The sequence below is a fragment of the Grus americana genome, unplaced genomic scaffold (assembly GCF_028858705.1).
Source record: "Grus americana isolate bGruAme1 unplaced genomic scaffold, bGruAme1.mat H_33, whole genome shotgun sequence".
NCBI lineage: Eukaryota > Metazoa > Chordata > Aves > Gruiformes > Gruidae > Grus > Grus americana.
Genome location: NW_026561353.1, coordinates 58,968 through 76,212, shown reverse-complemented (window position 1 = coordinate 76,212; position 17,245 = coordinate 58,968). Strand labels below are relative to the sequence as shown.

Genomic DNA, 17,245 nt, shown 5'->3' with positions numbered 1-17,245 from the left:
TTGAGGCTGAGAAGGCTTTAGCTCGTTTGCTGGAAGAATTTGTAGATTTGGGAAGATGCTGAAGGAAGGAGGCTGAGAAGAGTTCCCTAAGCGTGGGACAGATCAGCATGGATGGAGCGACTGCTGGCGCAGCACAGAGGAGTGACCAGAAGCCGTTGTATTGGGGGGGGGGTGAAGATGTGTTTTGAAGGTGTCTTGTAAAATGTCCCCACCCAGCGAGGGCTGGGGGAGAGCCTGGGGGGAGCAGGGATCTCCTGGGGGGGTGGCAGCAGGAGCCCCCGGGTGACTTCCCAGAGCTTGCAGGGGGATTGACCTAGGCCGGAGCTGAGCTGGGCCAACAAGCCCTTGAGGTTTCTCAGCTTCTCCTGCTTGCAGTGACTTGAAACACTTTTAAAATTTCTTTTCTACTGTTTATCAGAGCAGTTGTTCTAACTACAAATTGTACAGCTGACTTTTTGAAGGGAAAGCAGTGACTGAACTGATTCATCTGGACGTGGATGCTTTAGGAACAGAAGAGCTTGCGGAGTTTGGCCGATATGAGCGTGCTTCTTGGAGCTGGTGTCAGATCGTCACCACCTACACGTAGTTTCCTACACGAGCCAGGGAGCTTGAACAGGGATTTTCTTAAGTCTATGTTTTGTGTCTGTCTAAGTACCGAAGTGCTTCTTGAAGGCCTCGGGGACTGAATCTCTCACAGGCGTTGCTCTAGGGTGAAGCACAGCAGATGTGTAACAGCATGCAGACAGATTGCTGCCACACGTGTGTCTCCCTGCCTCCTCACCCTGGTGTATAATTAGGCGCCGTGGAGGAAACGAGACGACTGCGCGTGTCCTCGGCCAAGCCCGGGTGCAATCGGAGGTGCTGGCTGCAAGATGCCTGTTTGGGGAACAGCCCCGAGGGATCTGCTGTGTGTGCCAGCAGTGGTGACACGGCGCCGTGAGCGAGGGCAGGCGAGGCTGGCTGCCGTGCCGTTCCCAGAGAGCCCTGGGGTAAAGGTTGAAACCGAGCCCACGGCTCCGTACCCGCTGATCGGAGGCTGGGGTGAGGTGGAGCCTGTTCCTGTGTACATATCTGCGGTGTGCGCAGGAAAGCGCGATAACAGTGTCCTTGCTGTGACTTCTTTTCCATCTCTCTTCTTACGGCTCCACGCCTGCTTGCTGGTAAGCATCTGGCGTGGGTCATTCGGGGCCAGCCAGCCGGGCACTCGGCTGCGGCTGTGCCGGGAGGAGAGCCGGCAGCTGGGGTAAGTGTGGTCCCCGGCCCCTCGGCTACGCTGGAGGGTCTCCAGCCAGATGGGGCTTTGTAAACCGTGTGTTTATATGCCCAGCCCCTGGTGAGCCACTGTAGGTTTTACTTGGGTTTGTGTGTCATCGAGGAGAGGCGACATGAAGTCAGAGCTGCGGGATTTCGTTAGCTGCATCCCCAGCGCCGTGTGCCAGGGTTTGTGCTGGCGCTGGGACAAGTGCTGCCCGGCCAGGGAGCCCGTGCAGGGACCTGACTGGTGCTGGGGGACACTTCAGCTCTTCTGTGAAGGTATAAAGCTCCAAGAGGAAGCTGAAATGCAACGTCCCCCCATGCCTCCCCAGTCTGGATGCCTCGTGGTGAGAGTATTCACACTGAATCTCACTGCGGGAAACGGGAGCTTCTGTGAGACTCAGCCTCTGGGTGAGGTTTGAGTGCTGCTCGCTTGCAAGCTGAGAAGGTTTAGCACAGAGTCGCAGTTCTGCAGAGGGGGGCTTTTAAATCACTTGCTCCAGTTCCCTCTGTCCCCTAAACCTGTCACACAGAGGGTGTCATTAACGCCCTGCGTCCAGCCTGGCAGTTTCAGCTTGCGTTAAGCACAGATTACGCCAACCCATTATCTCTTGTCACTAATAACAGCAACTCCCATCGCTCTTGGTTGCTCCTGTCAGGCAAAAACTTTGCTACCTGTAATGCTTGGGAGAAACTTCCAGCTGTGTCAGCAAAGCAAGTCCTAAATTTTTCTTTTTCCGTGATTCTCTCTGAAAACTTTTTTGGCGATGGTTTGTTACCAGTGTGCAGATGCCATCCCCTGTCCTGCACACTGGTGGGATTTTGGCCTCCCTTCTCTGTCCCGTTTCTGATGTGCGCTGGGATCGCTCCTCTGTGCCAGAGACGTGCGTTTGGGTTGTGAACGTGGGACTTAAACCAATTCCTCTGGTACACACAGTGTGGGGTGGTGGGCAGAGCCTTGGCTGCAGTAAAATCTGAGAGTGGCTGATTTCTTTGGTGTTTTATTTTTCTTTTTTCCCCCTAGGTTGATCTTTCACACTTGTCCCCAGAGGAGAGATGGAGGTGAGTCCATGTTGTAAGGTGAACCAACGCTTACAGCTTGAGCAAGCTCCTGCTCCTGACCTGCAGCACAGCCCACGTTCATGGCAGGAGAGGACAGGGTCGGCCTTCCCTGCGCAGCGTTAGTTGTTAGGGGGAAGGAGGAACTGTCTTCAAAGGCAATATTAATGTTTTTTCTTTTAAACTACTTACTAGATATCCCTCCTTTTCCCCTAGCCAAACCAATTTCAGCCAGCCACTTGTTGAAAAGCATGCTAAGACTGGTCTTCTCTCAGTATTAATTTATAGAGGATGACTTAAAATCAGAGAATTTGGCATATTTGTTGCGTTTGGATTTCCCCCCCCCCTAACTTGAACTGTCTTACCAGCTTAAGATGGAGCTGTAACGATGTTCCGGGTCTTAATTCTGCCTTGGTTCTTGGTCAAACAGCACAAGCTGCAAAGAAGCCCCAGATGTCTGCAGAGCATCAGTCAGGAAGTCACTTGTTCCAGGATGCAAAGGGGGCTGCCCAGGGCAGAGAGAAGCGGTTTGCTGGGGCTTGTGGGTTTTTCTGGCTTTAGACAGTGTTCCCCCTGCCCATCCAGCCTTTCCTGTGCTGGGTGAGGGGGGGAATGGTGCTGGTGGCTCTGAAAAGGGGCTGAGGGTTTGTGCACACTCATGGTGCCAAACAGCCGCTCAGCTGATGCTGTTGCACCGCTGAAGTGCTGGGTGAGTTACGTGAAACATGCACTCCACGATCGTTAGTTCAAGTACGTCAGCGTGAGTTATCTCTGCCTCGTTCACGCCAGGATGGGCTGGATGGCAGTCTGGGCTTCCACACTTGAAAACCGAGCTGGTCTCAGAGAAGCCTTTTGTCCTTTCTCCTCCGGATTGTGACACAGCATCCATCTCCATGATGCTCCTTCGTGGTGTGTCTCGGTCTGGTTTTCGTGGCTCCCCTGTGCTGAGGTGTTTGCCAGCCCCGTCGTGCTGTTAGCATGCGGTCTGTGCCCGCACGCTCTTCAGCCGCCTTTTCCCCGTTGTTGCAGGGTGGAGCACGCACGGATGCATGCCAAGCACCGTGGTCACGAGGCTATGCATGCCGAAATGGTCCTCATCCTTATCGCCACGCTTGTGGTGGCACAGCTCCTGTTGGTTCAGTGGAAACAGAGGCACCCTCGCTCCTACAACGTAAGTGTCTCCCATGTGCCTGGATGCAGTGCTGAGTGATGTCGTCCTTTAGCTGATGAGAAGTATGTTCCTGTTTTTCTCCTCTTGTCTGGTGTCGAGATACCCTTGTCTTCCCAGCAGCGTGTGGGATTCTACCTGGGGATGAGGATGGATGTGCCTGGAGGCCTCGAGTTTCTGTTATAAGTGATGCCAATAACTCAGTTTTACGTAGTGCTTTGACACCAGGTGATGGGACAAGCAGAGCTCAGGACTTGTCCTGAGGGCAACGCAAAGGGAAGCCAAGTTTTGTGGGCGCTTCCGCAGAAGTGATGGGGGCTTCTTGCTGCCGGGACCCTGGGTTTGGCGGTTCCTGCAGCACCGCTGGGCTCTGCTGAGCAGACCTGATGTTGATCCCACTGGCTTGTCAGGGACTGTTATTTTGCCTGAACCAACCTCACTCTGACTTCCTCATCGTAATTAATGTTTCCAGGCAATACCTGTAATCCTCTATGACCTTTAAACTGAACCTGTTTGCCTGTTTGCCTGTTCGCCTCCAGCAGCACCACGGGAGCCCAGCTGCGTGGCTGTAGATCCCTTTTGGGAACAGGCTGTAGGGCAGAGGCAAGTCTGAAACCTTCTGCTGTGCCTGTCTCCCTGTTTGATAGAATCCCAGACTGGTTTGGGTGGGAAGAGACCTCCCAGCCCATCCAGTGCCACCCCTGCCATGGGCAGGGACACCCTCCACTAGCCCAGCTTGCCCAAAGCCCCATCCAACCTGGCCTTCAACACTGCCAGGGAGCCAGGGGCAGCCACAGCTTCTCGGGGCACCCTGTTCCACTTGCCTGAGGTGTCTATGGTTGCAGGGGTCGGGACCACGATGGTTTATATAGACTTCTTACAAAAACTAGTTAGGTGAATCATCTCCTGTACCTTCCTCTGGAGACGTTTCCTCTGCGTTCTCCCTCCAGCTCTAGTCCTTTGCTACCAAAGATCACCTGGCTGCTGCCTCTGACTCCCTCAGTCAGGCTCTGAGCCTGTTCTCTGGGTGCTGGGTGCCACAGACCAAATCTTCCGAGTTTCCTGGTGCTATGCAGGGCCCTTTGTTGCAGGCGGGAGAACGGCTGCCAGGACTGGCAGGGTGTTTCTGATGTCTGATGAGCAGAGAACCAGCTCAAAATGCCTTTCTTCTGTTCCTGCAGATGGTGACCCTCTTCCAGATGTGGGTAGTGCCTCTGTATTTCACAATCAAGCTGTACTGGTGGCGGTTCCTGGTAATCTGGGTGCTCTTCTCAGCGGTCACAGCTTTCGTCACCTTCAGGGCAACTCGAAAACCTCTGGTACAGACAACGCCCAGGTTAGTACACGTGTTCCTGGGAAAACTCCTCAGCCCTGGGGTAACCGTTACAAGGAGCTCTTTCCAGTTTCGCTGCCACAGATCATTGTCTTAAACTCTGCGCCCTGGGGACGTGCAACCTCTGCACGCGCTGCCAGTGTCCATTGGTGTGAAGCGCTACCCAGCTGCTGGCAGCCAGCCCGATGCACGTGGTACCGGGCTGGTGGCATCACCAAGGACATTCCTGGCATGAAGCATGCTTGCTTACGCCTTTGGAGATCCTGAGGTCTCTAGTTTGAAAGTCAAGACCATGAGCAGCCCGTGGCAGTGGCGGATCTGTAGCTTGAATTAGAAATTTAAAGCTCTGTTGCCTGGGTGGGTGGGTGAACTGTCTGCCAACACCACCATCCAAGTTTGAAAAGTAAAACTCTTCGGGTGCTTGGTGCAGTTTCATTCTGGAAAAATGAAGTGGTTAAATTCTTGTTTTAATTCTTTACAGGCTGGTTTACAAATGGTTTCTACTAATATACAAGATCAGCTACGCCACTGGAATTGTAGGGTACATGGCTGTGATGTTTACACTTTTTGGTCTTAACTTATTATTCAGGTGAGTGAATCTTTCGGGTCCCTCTCCTGGGAAGGGGATGTAACGCACCGTGTGGAATAAGGCCTTGGCTATGACTCTGGAAATACAGTTGTCTTGGCAATCTGATTAATGGGGCCAAAGAGACTTTTGGGGTGTCCTCTCCGTGTGAGGAGGATTGCGGGTGAGATGCTGGGACCTGAACTGGTCAAGGTTGCTGGAGAAGCCCTTCTTCCAGCTCAGCTGTGTCGGCATCTCCTCCAGCTCTGTGGGGCAGCAGTGGGGTTTTCTTTGCTACCCTGATAAAGAGATGCCTGCAACAAGCAGCCAGCCCAGTGTGGTAGCAGAGGAAACGAGTCCAAGCATCTGCCTGTTTAGAGAGGTTGATTCCTTCTCTGGAGGATGAGCAGACCTGGCAACTGCCTGCAGAGATGTGGAAGTGTTAACTGGAGGCTTACTGGGAGCTGATCTGGTGCATGAGAGAGTTGGGGAGATTACTGCGGTGGCTCATTCCAGGGGCTGGGCTGTGTCAGCATGCTGGCTTTGCACCTCTGCAGCCCCCCAGAGAAACCCCTCTTGATGTCTTTTGTAGAATCAAACCAGAAGATGCAATGGACTTTGGCATCTCCCTCCTCTTCTACGGTCTTTACTATGGGGTGCTGGAGCGGGACTTTGCCGAGATGTGCGCGGATTACATGGCCTCGACGATCGGGGTGAGTTAACACCGTCCCCCAGGCGAGAGTCCTGCCCTGTCATGGCGGGGCTGAAGCGTGTCAGTGGCAGCAGGAGCTTTTGCCTCCCCCAAATGGGAAAGTGCATCAAACCCCTGCCTTGAGGAAGGGCTCCCCGAGGCTGCTGCCTTCTCCCTGTGTTCTCTCTGTGCCCACTACCACGGTGTCTGGGCTGGGAGGTTTCTGGCATAACAGAGGGGCTTCCTTAAGAGCAAAGCCTCTGCGGGTGTCCTCTCATCCCCAGAAGCACAAGAAATGAGGAGTGGAAGGATCTGTTCAGCCCCTCTGAACTCCTGACAATTATTTCTCTTCCTGGGCTTTTAAAATCTCCGCTGCCAAAGAGCACTCCTGTTTCTGAGACCACACCGCAGGTGCATTAATTCGTGACCTGCAGCCACCAGGGAAGGAGTCCCACCATGGGATTCCTTCTACTCCTCGTACCCACTGCAGCTTGTCCCGTCCCTGCGGACAGAGGGCAGGTTCCTGCATGCCTGCAGTGGTGGCCTAAAATCTGTGGCCCGCTCACCTGGTACCAAAAAAACTGCTCACTCCACTAAAAAAAATACGTGATCTAGGACAGCGGTGGAGTAGGTTGTGTTGCTTCTTTGCAGCAGCTCTCTAGTGTCTTGGACTTTGTGTTTCCTCCTCCTCTCTGAGCTTTCTGCTGCTGCTCCTTAGAGGTGCTGCCTGGCAGAACTGGGGAGCCCCAGCCCCTGGCCAGCCACCTTCCACTCACACTGGGACGCCTTGGCAGAGCTCGGGTCCCCCCCATGTAGGCAGTGGGCACCCAGGACAGGCCCGCAGCAGTCCAGGCGCTCTCTGAGGGTCTGGCCTGGCTGCAGGGCTGCCGGGAGGGTGCTGCCACCAGCCGGCACTGCAGCCCAAGGGCTCCGTCAGATGCTCAGAGTGAAGCCGTGCCAGGTCTGAGGCAGGTTTTGCTGATGATACTAGGAGGAGCTGCAGACTCCCTCGAGGGTAGAGAGGCTTTACAGAGAGATCTAGGCAGACTAGAGAGCTGGGCAGTCACCAACCATACGGAATTTAACAAGAGCAAGTCCTGGATTCCCCAACTCTGGGGCCCTGAACATAAGGAGGACATGGAGCTGTTGGAGCGAGTCCAGAGGAGGCCACGGAGATGCTGCGAGGGCTGGAGCACCTCTGCTCTGGAGACCTCAGGCTGAGAGAGTTGGGGTGGTTCAGCCTGGAGAAGAGAAGGCTGCGGGGAGACCTTAGAGCCCCTTCCAGTCCCCAAAGGGGCTCCAGGAAAGCTGGAGAGGGGCTGGTGACAAGGGCAGGGAGTGCCAGGCCAAGGGGAATGGCCTGAAGCTGCAGGAGGGGAGATGGAGATGAGATGTGAGGCAGAAATCCTTCCCTGTGAGGGTGCTGAGGCCCTGGCACAGGTTGCCCCGAGAAGCTGTGGCTGCCCCTGGCTCCCTGGCAGTGTTGAAGGCCAGGTTGGATGGGGCTTTGGGCAAGCTGGGCTAGTGGAGGGTGTCCCTGCCCATGGCAGGGGGGTGGCACTGGAGGGGCTGGGAGGTCCCTTCCCACCCAAACCTGTCTGGGATGATTCTATGATTCTCTGATTCTCCACCTGGGACGGGGTAATCCTGGTTATACGTACAAATTGGGGGAGGAGAGGCTGGAGAGCAGCCCTGTGGAAAGAGATCTGGGGTTTTGGGTTGGTGGCACGTTGAATAGGAGTCAGCAGTGTGCTCTGGCAGCCAAAGGGCCAGCCGTGGCCTGGGGGCATCAAGCAGAGCATCACCAGCTGGTCGAGGGAGGCGATCGCCCCACTCCACACCACTCTGGTGCGGTCCCACCTCCAGTGCCGTGTGTGGTTTTGGACGCCTCAATATACGAAGGACATTGAACTATTGGAGTGTGTCCAGAGGAGGGCGAGCAAGTGGTGAAATTCTTGAGGGCAAGACTTGTGAGGAGTGGCTGAGGTCACTTGGCTCATTCAGTGCCCTCATCGCAGTCTACTTCCTCGGGGGCAGCAGAGGAGAAGTTGCTGATCTCTCTCTGGTGACCAGTGATAAGACACGAGAAAACGGAAGGAAGCTGCGTCAGGGAAAGTTCAGGTTGGACATTACGAAAAGGTTCTTCACTGAATCTGGTGGTCGGTCCCTGGAACAGGGTCCCCGGGGAAGTGGTCACGGCACCATGCCTGACAGAGTTCAAGGAGCATCTGGATGATGCTCTTAGTCGTATGGGTTAGTTTTAGCTAGGCCTGTGAGGAGCAGGGAGTTGGACTCCATGATCCTTATGGGTCCCTTCCAACTTGAGATATTCTGTGATTCTATGTCTCCCCGCCTGGCCGTGGGAGCTGGGACACAGCACGAGTGACCTGGGGCTCGTGGCTGTCCCTGGAGCGTGTGGGGCCAGAGCTGCGTGCTGCCTCAGGCCGCTGCTGAGCCAACAGGCTTGGAAATGGTGGGGGGTGGCTGCTCTGCGCTTTGCTCTTCAGCCGTCTGAGCTTCAGGGACCTGTGGGACTTGAGGCTTGGGCTGTATTTGACTGCCAGCCCAAGGCTGTCATCTTGGGTCAAAGCTGTGACTTCCAGCTTGTCCTGCTCTCGCCCCCAGCCTCTGCCCTCGCTGCTCGGCAGGCAGGCAGCCAACATCTCGCCCGGCAGCCAGGGAGCGAAGGGGGGTGATCCCTGGCATGGGGAGGGGGCCTCTGGTGCTGGCAGAGGGGCTGGGCTGCGATGGGCCACCACGTCACTGAGCGGCTCCCTGTCCTGTTGTAGTTGTTTCCCACAGCCGGACGTGTAACGAGGTTTTTAAGTTCAAAAGGCTGAGGCTGGACTCCTGACCCCAGCCCTCCTTAAAGCTTAGCTGTGCCGACGCGGGCATGGGACGTGTGCCCTCCTGCTGTCACCGCTCTCCCTCTGCTCTGCCTCGCTCAGTTCTACAGCGCCTCGGGGATGCCCACCAAGCACCTCTCTGACAGCGTCTGCGCTGTCTGCGGCCAGCAGATCTTTGTGGACGTCAACGAGGAGGGGATCATCGAGAACACCTACCGCCTCTCCTGCAACCACGTGTATCCTTCTCCTCGGGTGCCAGCTCCTCGCCTCGCTGGCTCCCTGCCGGGACTGGCAACAGAGAGCTCCTGCCCTACGGCTTCCCCCCTGCCTGGGTGAAGAAACGCCTGTCCTGGGACTGGGGCAGTTCTGCTGATTTTTGCATGTGATCCCTGCCTGTGTCATAGCTGACTTGGCATGGAAAGAGGTGAAGTCCCACGTATCCCTGAAATCACTTCCTCCCCACCTCCGCATGCATTACAAGTGGTTGTTCCCTCTTCCTTCCCCTCCCCAGCTCCCCTGGCTCTGGCAGTGCTGCCGTGGAGCTGCACCTCGCTTTCCAGCTGCCTTTGCCAAATCTGCTGGAACCTGTCTGCCCGGCGTTTGATGCCGTGCTGGCTCCGGCGGTGTCAGGTACGGGCCTGAAGCGTCCCTGGTCCAGCCGAGCTGGGCTGCCTGTGTCATGCCGGCCCCTCGGCAGAGAGCCAGTGCTGTGGGTTCTGGCTGAGAACACTTGAAGGGAAGAGCCGGGGGGAATCAGAAAACAGTCCCCCGGTCTAGTGCCACGGGTTCCCGTAGCTTCCTCCTTCCCCAAAAGGAAGACTCTGGCTGCATGCAGGGTTTCTGGCGCCCTCCCTGTCAGCTGATTGATGCATAGGCAGTTTTGAAAGTGGAAGTCCTGGTTATCGCTCAGCCCCAGCTGGGGATGGATCAGGGGGTTTTCTGGCAGTGACTCAGTGGTGGAGATGGGATGTCCTCTGGCACCGCTTGCATTACTGGCTGCGAGGTGGTTTCCAAACTGGGCCTGAGCAAAGGTCACGCTGGTAAAATTTGTTGACTAAATTTAAGCGCTATAAACTGTTTGGGGAGGTTTATGCTGGCCTGACCCCAGCAACCGACCCCGTGTGGGGCCTGGGCCTGTGTGTCCCAGAGGGGTTTGTCAGAGGGGTTTGTGGCTGTCGGAGTCGGTGCTCATGGTGGTCCGGGGGTGAGGCTGGCTGGCAGCCCCGGATTGTTGGCTGCTGGCACTGAGGCAGCCCTCTGCTCCAGGGCTGAGGGCTCCTGCTGCCGTTCTCCAGTACTAACCCTTGGTGGGAGCAGCAGAGACATTACCTGGGGGAGTTTCTGTTTGCTCTGTGACACCCTCCTGCGTGGCAGAGTCCTCGTCACAGCAAACGGCCTCGCCTTACCTCAGAGCTGTGCTGGGGCCCCGGCTGCAGCCACCTCATGTTTCCCTGTGACTTCTCAGGGCTGTGCTTGGTTTGGGGAAATCCTCCTTACCTGTCTGCTGGAAGTCACACCCTGGGGGAAATTCCTTAAATATGTGGTTAATCCCCGAGAAGCCTTTGCAGGAGCCTTGCGTAACACACGCTGTCAAGTTTGCAGAGCTTTCCTGGGCTGTACAAACCTTCCTGGTGCTGAAGCCCCGGCATTTCACAGCTGGACACGTTCCCACAGCCTCTGCCCGTGTCGGTCTAACCCGTTCCCGGTGTCAGCGCGTGCCGGGCTACCGTCGGTGAAGGGTTTGTGTCTCAGCGGTGCCCAGCGTGTTGGCCATAGCCCTCGCAATGACGCCCTGTCCCACCGTCCCATGAGCCCCTTCCTCTGTGCCTGGAAGGCGCCACACCGTCTAGGAAGGGGCTGCGGTTGTGCGACGCAGCCGTCTGTGCACGCCATGGATGTTTCCTGTCCCTTACACCACTGTGTGACTTTTAAGCTTGATGGTTTCCTCCATGGTCATGTTCCCCCTCCTCCAGCCCGAGGCAGTTCCCCTTAACATGTCACTCCCCAGGTTTCACGAGTTCTGCATCCGTGGCTGGTGCATTGTCGGGAAGAAGCAGACGTGTCCGTACTGCAAAGAGAAGGTGGATCTCAAGAGGATGTTCAGTAACCCGTATCCTTTCTCCTTGTGGGACCCAGCACCTTGCAAAGGGGAGCAGTGGGTGTAGAGCACACGAGGGGCTTGGCTGTGCCCGGGAGCTGCTGGCTGCTCCTTTGGCCTTGCCTGGCACCCCGGGCAGGTCGCTGCCAGCTGTCAGCAGTGGCAGAGACCCGTAAAATCTGTCCCTGAGCTGGGCACATCGTGGTGGGTACGCCAGGGGAGCTGGGAGGCCGCATCCTGCGGGACACTTGGCTGCACCCCAGCCCCTCCTTGCCGAGGCGCAGCTGAGGTGAGCCTGTCCGGAGCTGTCCCTCCCTGGGCACCCACCGCTCCGTGTCCCCCTCCATCCCCAGCTCCTGCCGTGTGGCAGCTTTGGGTGGCTCCCGCGTGGGCCGCGCTCCTCTTGCCCTTCTCCCCGTGGCTCTTTAACTCCTTCCTGTCCAGCTGGGAGAGGCCTCACGTCATGTACGGGCAGCTGCTGGACTGGCTGCGCTACCTGGTGGCCTGGCAGCCGGTGATCATCGGACTGGTGCAGGGCATCAACTACATCCTGGGGCTGGAGTAAGGGCAGGCGGTGGGGAGCCGTGGAGCCACGAGAGGATGCGTGCCCAGGGCAGGGGACAGCAGCCGGCTGGGGACGCCAGCTTTTCTCCGTCACCTCTCAGGACCTTGGCCGCCCCCGAGGACCCGTGGCGGCATCGGGGGCTGAGAGAGGACTCTGCCCTGGGGCCCCTCCCGCTAGGGCTGGGGAGGCTTTTTTTAAAGCAATTATTTTAATGAGCGTATTTAAAACTTTGTATTGCAGATGAAAAGAGACGCTTGTCCCGTTTCCCCCCCAGCCCCTCTCCAGCCCTTGGCACGGCCCCGGAGTGCTGAGCTTTTGGCGGGGTGCTGTCCTCTCCTGCTGCTCTGCGGGGGGAGGCAACAGGGAGGGGGCCGAGGCTTTGCCGCCTCCGACGCTGGCTCCCCGGAGCAGCCCTGCCGGCAGCGAGGATGGGACACGGGGAAGCAGGGTCAGGGCTGGGCCCCTCCCCTGCGTGGGGCTGCGGAGGAGAGGCTGCCTGGGGGGGCTGGAGCCCCGCGCCCTGGAAGAGGGGACGGGGGGATGCTCGGCTGCCCCGGCACTGAGTGCCGCAGGCCGGACTCTTGGCTGCCAGGTCCCCTCCCTGGTGCTGTGGGTGCGTGGGGAGGAACCGAGCCGCTCTCCTTTGCTGTGACGGTGGGCTCTGCCTGCGCCCTGCCTCGCGTAACCCTTTTGTACGCTCCCATCTTTTCTATCTTCCTCCCCAGGGGCCGGCAGTGGCACCCAGCCACTGCGGCTCGGGGGCCAGCCAGGGCACGGAGCGGTGCTGTGCCGTTTCTCTCCCTGTGCCCCTTTCCGTGATGGTATGTCAGGAGCAGCCCGAGAGGGGATTGCCCCGGGGCTCGCGGGATGCCTCGCTGGGCATTGCTCTTTTTGGCACTGTGATAAAAGGGATGGAGCGAAAGGCGCGGGCTGGGCTGGGCTGATGCCGGTGTTTCCCCACCCCGGCATCGCTCCGCTCCTCCTTGCTGTGCCAGCGCATTGAGCTGTGCGTCCGTCCCTCTTGCGCAAGGGGCCTTGAGCTCGTTTTTTGGCAGTGGAGGGGTACAGCCCGTGACAGCAGCGTGCGGGGGTGAGGTCCCTGACCCCAGGGCCAGCTGGCGCTCACGGGGACACCGGGGTGTTTTGGGGGTGGCAGGGAGTTGGCCTTCCTAGTGGCATGGGGGCTCGAGCCGTGTCCCCTGAGGGCGTTGGGGTCTGGCAGGGGGATGCGAGGTGTCACCCCGCTCCTGGTGCGAGGGGCTACGCCGCTTCGCGTGGGGGATTGGGGAAGTGGTGGCAGCGACGGGTCGTCTGCGGGTGCAGCATGGGCTGCGTCACCCAGGGGAGACCTGGCGTGGCTGCGCCACGTGGCCCGCCGAGTCCTTTTGGTTTTCTTTCGGGTGAAACCACATCATGATGTTGTGCCAAACACAGAAATAGAGTCCTGGAAACAGACACATGGCCCAGGGTTTTTCTTGATTGTCTTCTCTGCCCTGGCGTGATGCCACGGTTCCTTCTCCCGCCTTCGTGCTCCCTGGGGGGATGATGCTGCATGTGGCTGGGGACAAAGCGCCTGCGTATTTCACCTCGTGATTCCCTGAGCTCACCTGGGTTGGGTTTTTGTGGGGAGTGGGGATGTCCTCCTGCAGTGGCTGCCTCTGGCCCCTCACTGTCACACCCTGGCCACGGTGCCTGCAGGCACTGCGGGGAGGGTGCAGCTGCTGTCCCCATCCTGGCGGGAGGAAGGGGAGGTGTTGCATTTGGCAGGCTTGGAGATGTCTCTGAGATAACCCCCCTCCCAGGCGCCGTCCTACCCTTCTGGGAAGTGTCAATAACAACTGCTGGGAAACTTGCCGGGATTTTAGGGGCTTTTTTGCACACGGTGTGTTGGTCCTGTGCCTGCGCCGCAGGAGCTGCCAGGGCATGAGGGCTCGGGCGGCTGCTCCTGCTCCTGCCCCGGCCGTGCCCGTGCCCGTGCTGGCTCCCTGCCTCGGCCGTGCTGGGGAAGGAGGCCCAGGGGCTTCCCCTGTCGTGCAGCCTGATCTCGGTGGGTTGCTGAAACCCTTGTGTCTGCTGCTCCTGCTGGGCCCCCGCTGCTGTGAGCTGGCTCCGGGGGGGCTTTGCCGGAGGAAGGGGGAGAGGGGCTGGGTCCTGGTCCGGGGTCCTCCTTGGGCTCCTCGCCAGGCCTCTGGGGCTGGCCCAGTGCTGGCTCCCCCACGGTCGAGTGCTGAAGTGAAGCCCTGGGTGGGTTGCTGGGGGATTCTCTCCGTCACCCCCTGGAGCTGGGGGGCTGGTGCTCAGCCACGGTCCTGCCCAAGCCGGGACACCCTGGGGCACCCAGCACCCAGGGCTCCCCCCACCCAGCATGGGGGCTCAGTCCCCGGGGGGGGCTTCACCCACCTCCCTCTTCCCCTGCGCAGCTCTGCCCAGACCCTGCCCCAGAGTCCCCCTCACTGTCCCCGAAGCCCCCGGCTCACCAGTGTGCCACCAGCCCCGGGGACTGGCCCTGTGACACCACCCGTGACAGACACGGGGTGCCTGGCTGGGCTCCTGCGTCCCTGGGGTGCCCACGGCTGCAGGGGTACGGGGGGGGGGGGGAACACACACGGGGTGCAGCGAGGCTGGTCATGGAGCGGCGGGGGGACACGGGGCGGGGGGGGGGGCGTGGGGCAAAGGAGGGAGGGACGTGGTCTCACCGAGCTGTGGGGCGCAGCCCGGGGGGACGCCGGGACGTGGCACGTAGCGCGGGGGGCGCAGGGAGACACGGGGTGCCGTCCCGGGGGGGCAGCGGGCACGTCCCGGGGGGCTCGGGGAAGGGCGGGACGTGGGGACGCGGAGCCCACAGACACGGAGGGGCCGGGGCGGTGGCGGGGCCGGGGCGGCTCCCGGTGAGTCACGGAGCTCCCGCCCGCCGCCCATAAAGCGCCGCCGCTCCGAGCGCCGCCGCACCATGGCTGTGCTGTGCCCCGCCTGTACGGCCGCGCGGGACCGGGGGGGCAACAGCCGGGGCTGGGGGGCCCGGGAGCGGGAACCAGCCCGGTGCCTGGGGGGACCGTTCTGGAGATTGGGGATGCTGCAGGGGGGATGCTGGAGGGATGGGACCATGGCCGGCTGGGGGGGTGCTGGAGGGGGGATGCTGGAGGGGGGGCCATGGCCGGCTGGGGAGATGCTGGAGAGGGGGGTGCTGCAGGGGGGATGCTGGAGGGGGGATGCTGCAGGGGGGACCATGGCCGGCTGGGGGGATGCTGGAGGGGGGATGCTGGAGGGGGGGCCATGGCCGGCTGGGGAGATGCTGGAGGGGGGATGCTGGAGGGGGGACCATGGCCGGCTGGGGGGGTGCTGGAGGGGGGATGCTGGAGGGGGGGCCATGGCCGGCTGGGGAGATGCTGGAGAGGGGGGTGCTGCAGGGGGGATGCTGGAGGGGGGACCATGGCCGGCTGGGGGGGTGCTGGAGGGGGGATGCTGGAGGGGGGGCCATGGCCGGCTGGGGAGATGCTGGAGAGGGGGGTGCTGCAGGGGGGATGCTGGAGGGGGGGACCATGGCCACCTGGGGGGTGCTGGTTGGGGGTGCTGGGTGGCCTGTCCCAGGCTTGGGGGGGCGCATCCTGGTATCCCCAGTGCTGAGCCCCATCTGTGCCCACAGGGACCCCGGGGTCCCCTGCCCAGCTCCTCCTGCCCCTGCTCTGCTGGGCCCTGGCCTCCTGCCGCACCGGTAAGTGGGGGCTGTGGGGGGCTGTGGGGGGCACGGCCAAGTCCAGGCTCGGTGCCCTGCAAGGCACCTGTGCAGGGGGCTGGGACTGAGCCGTGGCCCTCGTCCTCTCTGTGGGACCCTGCCCTCCTGCCCACCCTGGAGATGGGGGGTCTTGGGGGGCAACTCTTGTCCTCCCGCCTCACCCGCCTCTGCTCCCCCAGGTGCCATGGCCCTGCAGCCCCCCAGCATCACTGTCCTGCAGACGCTGTCAGAGCCCCCCCGCCTGGGTGAGTGACCCCTGGGGGCATTGCAGGGGGGGCCTGTGGATGGGGGGGTGCACTGAGACCCCCGGCCGGGGAAGAATGGGGGAGTTGAACCTGGCAGACAGGTGGGGTGCATCCTCCACCCGCAGCCAAGATTTTGGGGTGCTGGTGAGGTGGGGCACGTTCCCCCTTTGGTAGGGACTGCGCCTCTGGTCAGGGTCAGCCTGGCCCGGGGGGCAGCGGGGCCCTGGCAGCCCCTCTGACCCTGCGCCCCATCCGGCCTCAGGCGAGAGCGTGACGGTGTGGTGCGAGGCGGTGAGCAGCCTCCCCGAGCTCACGCTGCTCTACTGGCTGGGGAACGGCTCCTTCGTGGAGAAGCTGCACCCGGACGGGGCCGTGCACGAGGGGACGGTGCTGTGAGTACCGGGGTGGGGGGTCCCAGGGGTGCAGCGGGGCTGCCTGGGGCTCTGGGGCTGGCAGGGAGGGGCAGCCCTGGTCGGGGCAGGACCCGGTGCCCCCCATCCTGGGGAGGGTGTCATGGAGCTGGGAGCGGGGGCTGACGGGTCCCTGCTGGGTCCGCAGAGAGGAGCCGCGGGGCTCACGGGTGGCCCTGCGCCGTGACCTGCACATCGACTGCTTCGGCATCCAGCACCTGCACACCAACTTCACCTGCGTGGTGCTCAGCCCTCTCGGTGTCAACACCAGGGAGGTGCGGTGGCTGCACCCGGCACCGGCACGGGCCCCTGTGGAGAGCGGGGGGCTGGGCTGAGACCGGGGAGCAAATCGAGACGGGTGAGCATCCTGCAGTCCGGGTCCCCGCTCCCACGACCCTGCTCCACTGCATGGAGATGTGACACCTCCACAGAGGCCTGTCTCCGGGCCCCGCCGTGGGATCCGCATGGCCCCACGTCTGCCGGCCCCACTGTGCTAGGGGGGGTCTCCCGGCGCCCCTCACCAAGGCAGGAGCGCTGCCCGGGCCGGCCCCAGGACCTGCCCGCAGCCGGCTGTGGGACCCCAGGGTTTATTAAAGCACATCAAGGCTGCCTGGTGTCGGCTGGTGTCACCCGTGTCCTGGGGACGGGGCTGCGTGTGGGTGCTGGGGGCACCTGTGGGGTGAGGAGGGAGGGAGAGGAGGGGGCTCTGGTGTGCACAGAGGGCAGGATCCGTCCCTGACCCCCTCCCAGCCCAGCGAGGGACCGGAGAGCCACGGACAGCCCTGCCCCTGCCCCTGCCCTGGGGATGCCTGGCCCCACGGCTGCACCCTGCGCCGGAGGAGGAGGAGGAGGAGGAGGAGGAGGTGGTGATGGGCTGCAGGCAGGGGACAGACCCCAGGAGGAGACACACACCCCCCTGCGGACCCCTCGAGCAGGACCTGGGCTGCGGGCATCGCTCTGCGGGATGCTCTGGATGCGGGAGAGCTGGGGATGTGAGGGGGCTGGAGAAGACCCCGGCTGCAGCCCCCCCACCCCCCCCCGAGCTGCCCCCAGCCCAGGGAGCCGCAGGAACCCCCGGAGACACCCCAGTCCCAGAGCAAATCTTTATTCCCGTGGGAGCCAGGGAAAGGTCTCATCCTGGCTCCGCTGGCGTCCTGGGGCTGCCGGGGTGTCCCAGGGCCGGTGGCACCATGGCAGGGCTGAGCAGCGGGGCTGTCCCCGTGCCCCCAGCCCTCCTGCTGCCCCGTCCTGTCCCGCTGGCTCCGTGAAGCTGGTGGC

General features: G+C 61.0%; 2 protein-coding genes across 3 annotated transcripts; both read left to right on the top strand.

Moving 5' to 3' along the window:
• The first annotated feature begins 1,385 nt into the window (after positions 1–1,385).
• Positions 1,386–13,443, top strand: LOC129200293 (E3 ubiquitin ligase RNF121-like). Its single transcript, XM_054811609.1, has 9 exons — positions 1,386–1,601; positions 2,279–2,316; positions 3,343–3,484; positions 4,663–4,817; positions 5,296–5,403; positions 5,972–6,092; positions 9,019–9,152; positions 10,925–11,026; positions 11,459–13,443. The coding sequence occupies exons 1-9, from the start codon at positions 1,386–1,388 to the stop codon at positions 11,577–11,579; spliced, it is 1,137 nt and encodes a 378-aa protein (XP_054667584.1). The 3' UTR covers positions 11,580–13,443.
• A 44-nt stretch (positions 13,444–13,487) lies between these two features.
• LOC129200299 (interleukin-18-binding protein-like) lies at positions 13,488–16,468 on the top strand. Of its 2 annotated transcripts, none has more exons than XM_054811620.1 (5): positions 13,488–13,626; positions 15,223–15,291; positions 15,492–15,557; positions 15,820–15,949; positions 16,116–16,468. In XM_054811620.1, the coding sequence occupies exons 1-5, from the start codon at positions 13,503–13,505 to the stop codon at positions 16,300–16,302; spliced, it is 576 nt and encodes a 191-aa protein (XP_054667595.1). In that variant the 5' UTR covers positions 13,488–13,502; the 3' UTR covers positions 16,303–16,468. The 2 variants fall into 2 exon arrangements, with proteins under 2 accessions (XP_054667595.1, XP_054667596.1); XM_054811621.1 differs by lacking the exon at positions 13,488–13,626 and adding an exon at positions 14,507–14,551.
• The last annotated feature ends 777 nt before the right edge of the window (positions 16,469–17,245 follow it).

Coding starts and splice junctions, on each gene's coding strand:
- LOC129200299 (XM_054811620.1), top strand. CDS start 13,503: ATGAGGGCTCGGGCGGCTGCTCCTGCTCCTGCCCCGGCCGTGCCCGTG. Junction 13,627..15,222: donor TGTCGTGCAGCCTGATCTCG/GTGGGTTGCTGA, acceptor CTGTGCCCACAG/GGACCCCGGGGTCCCCTGCC. Junction 15,950..16,115: donor GTGCACGAGGGGACGGTGCT/GTGAGTACCGGG, acceptor CTGGGTCCGCAG/AGAGGAGCCGCGGGGCTCAC.
- LOC129200293 (XM_054811609.1), top strand. CDS start 1,386: ATGAAGTCAGAGCTGCGGGATTTCGTTAGCTGCATCCCCAGCGCCGTG. Junction 2,317..3,342: donor TCCCCAGAGGAGAGATGGAG/GTGAGTCCATGT, acceptor CCGTTGTTGCAG/GGTGGAGCACGCACGGATGC. Junction 11,027..11,458: donor AAGAGGATGTTCAGTAACCC/GTATCCTTTCTC, acceptor CTTCCTGTCCAG/CTGGGAGAGGCCTCACGTCA.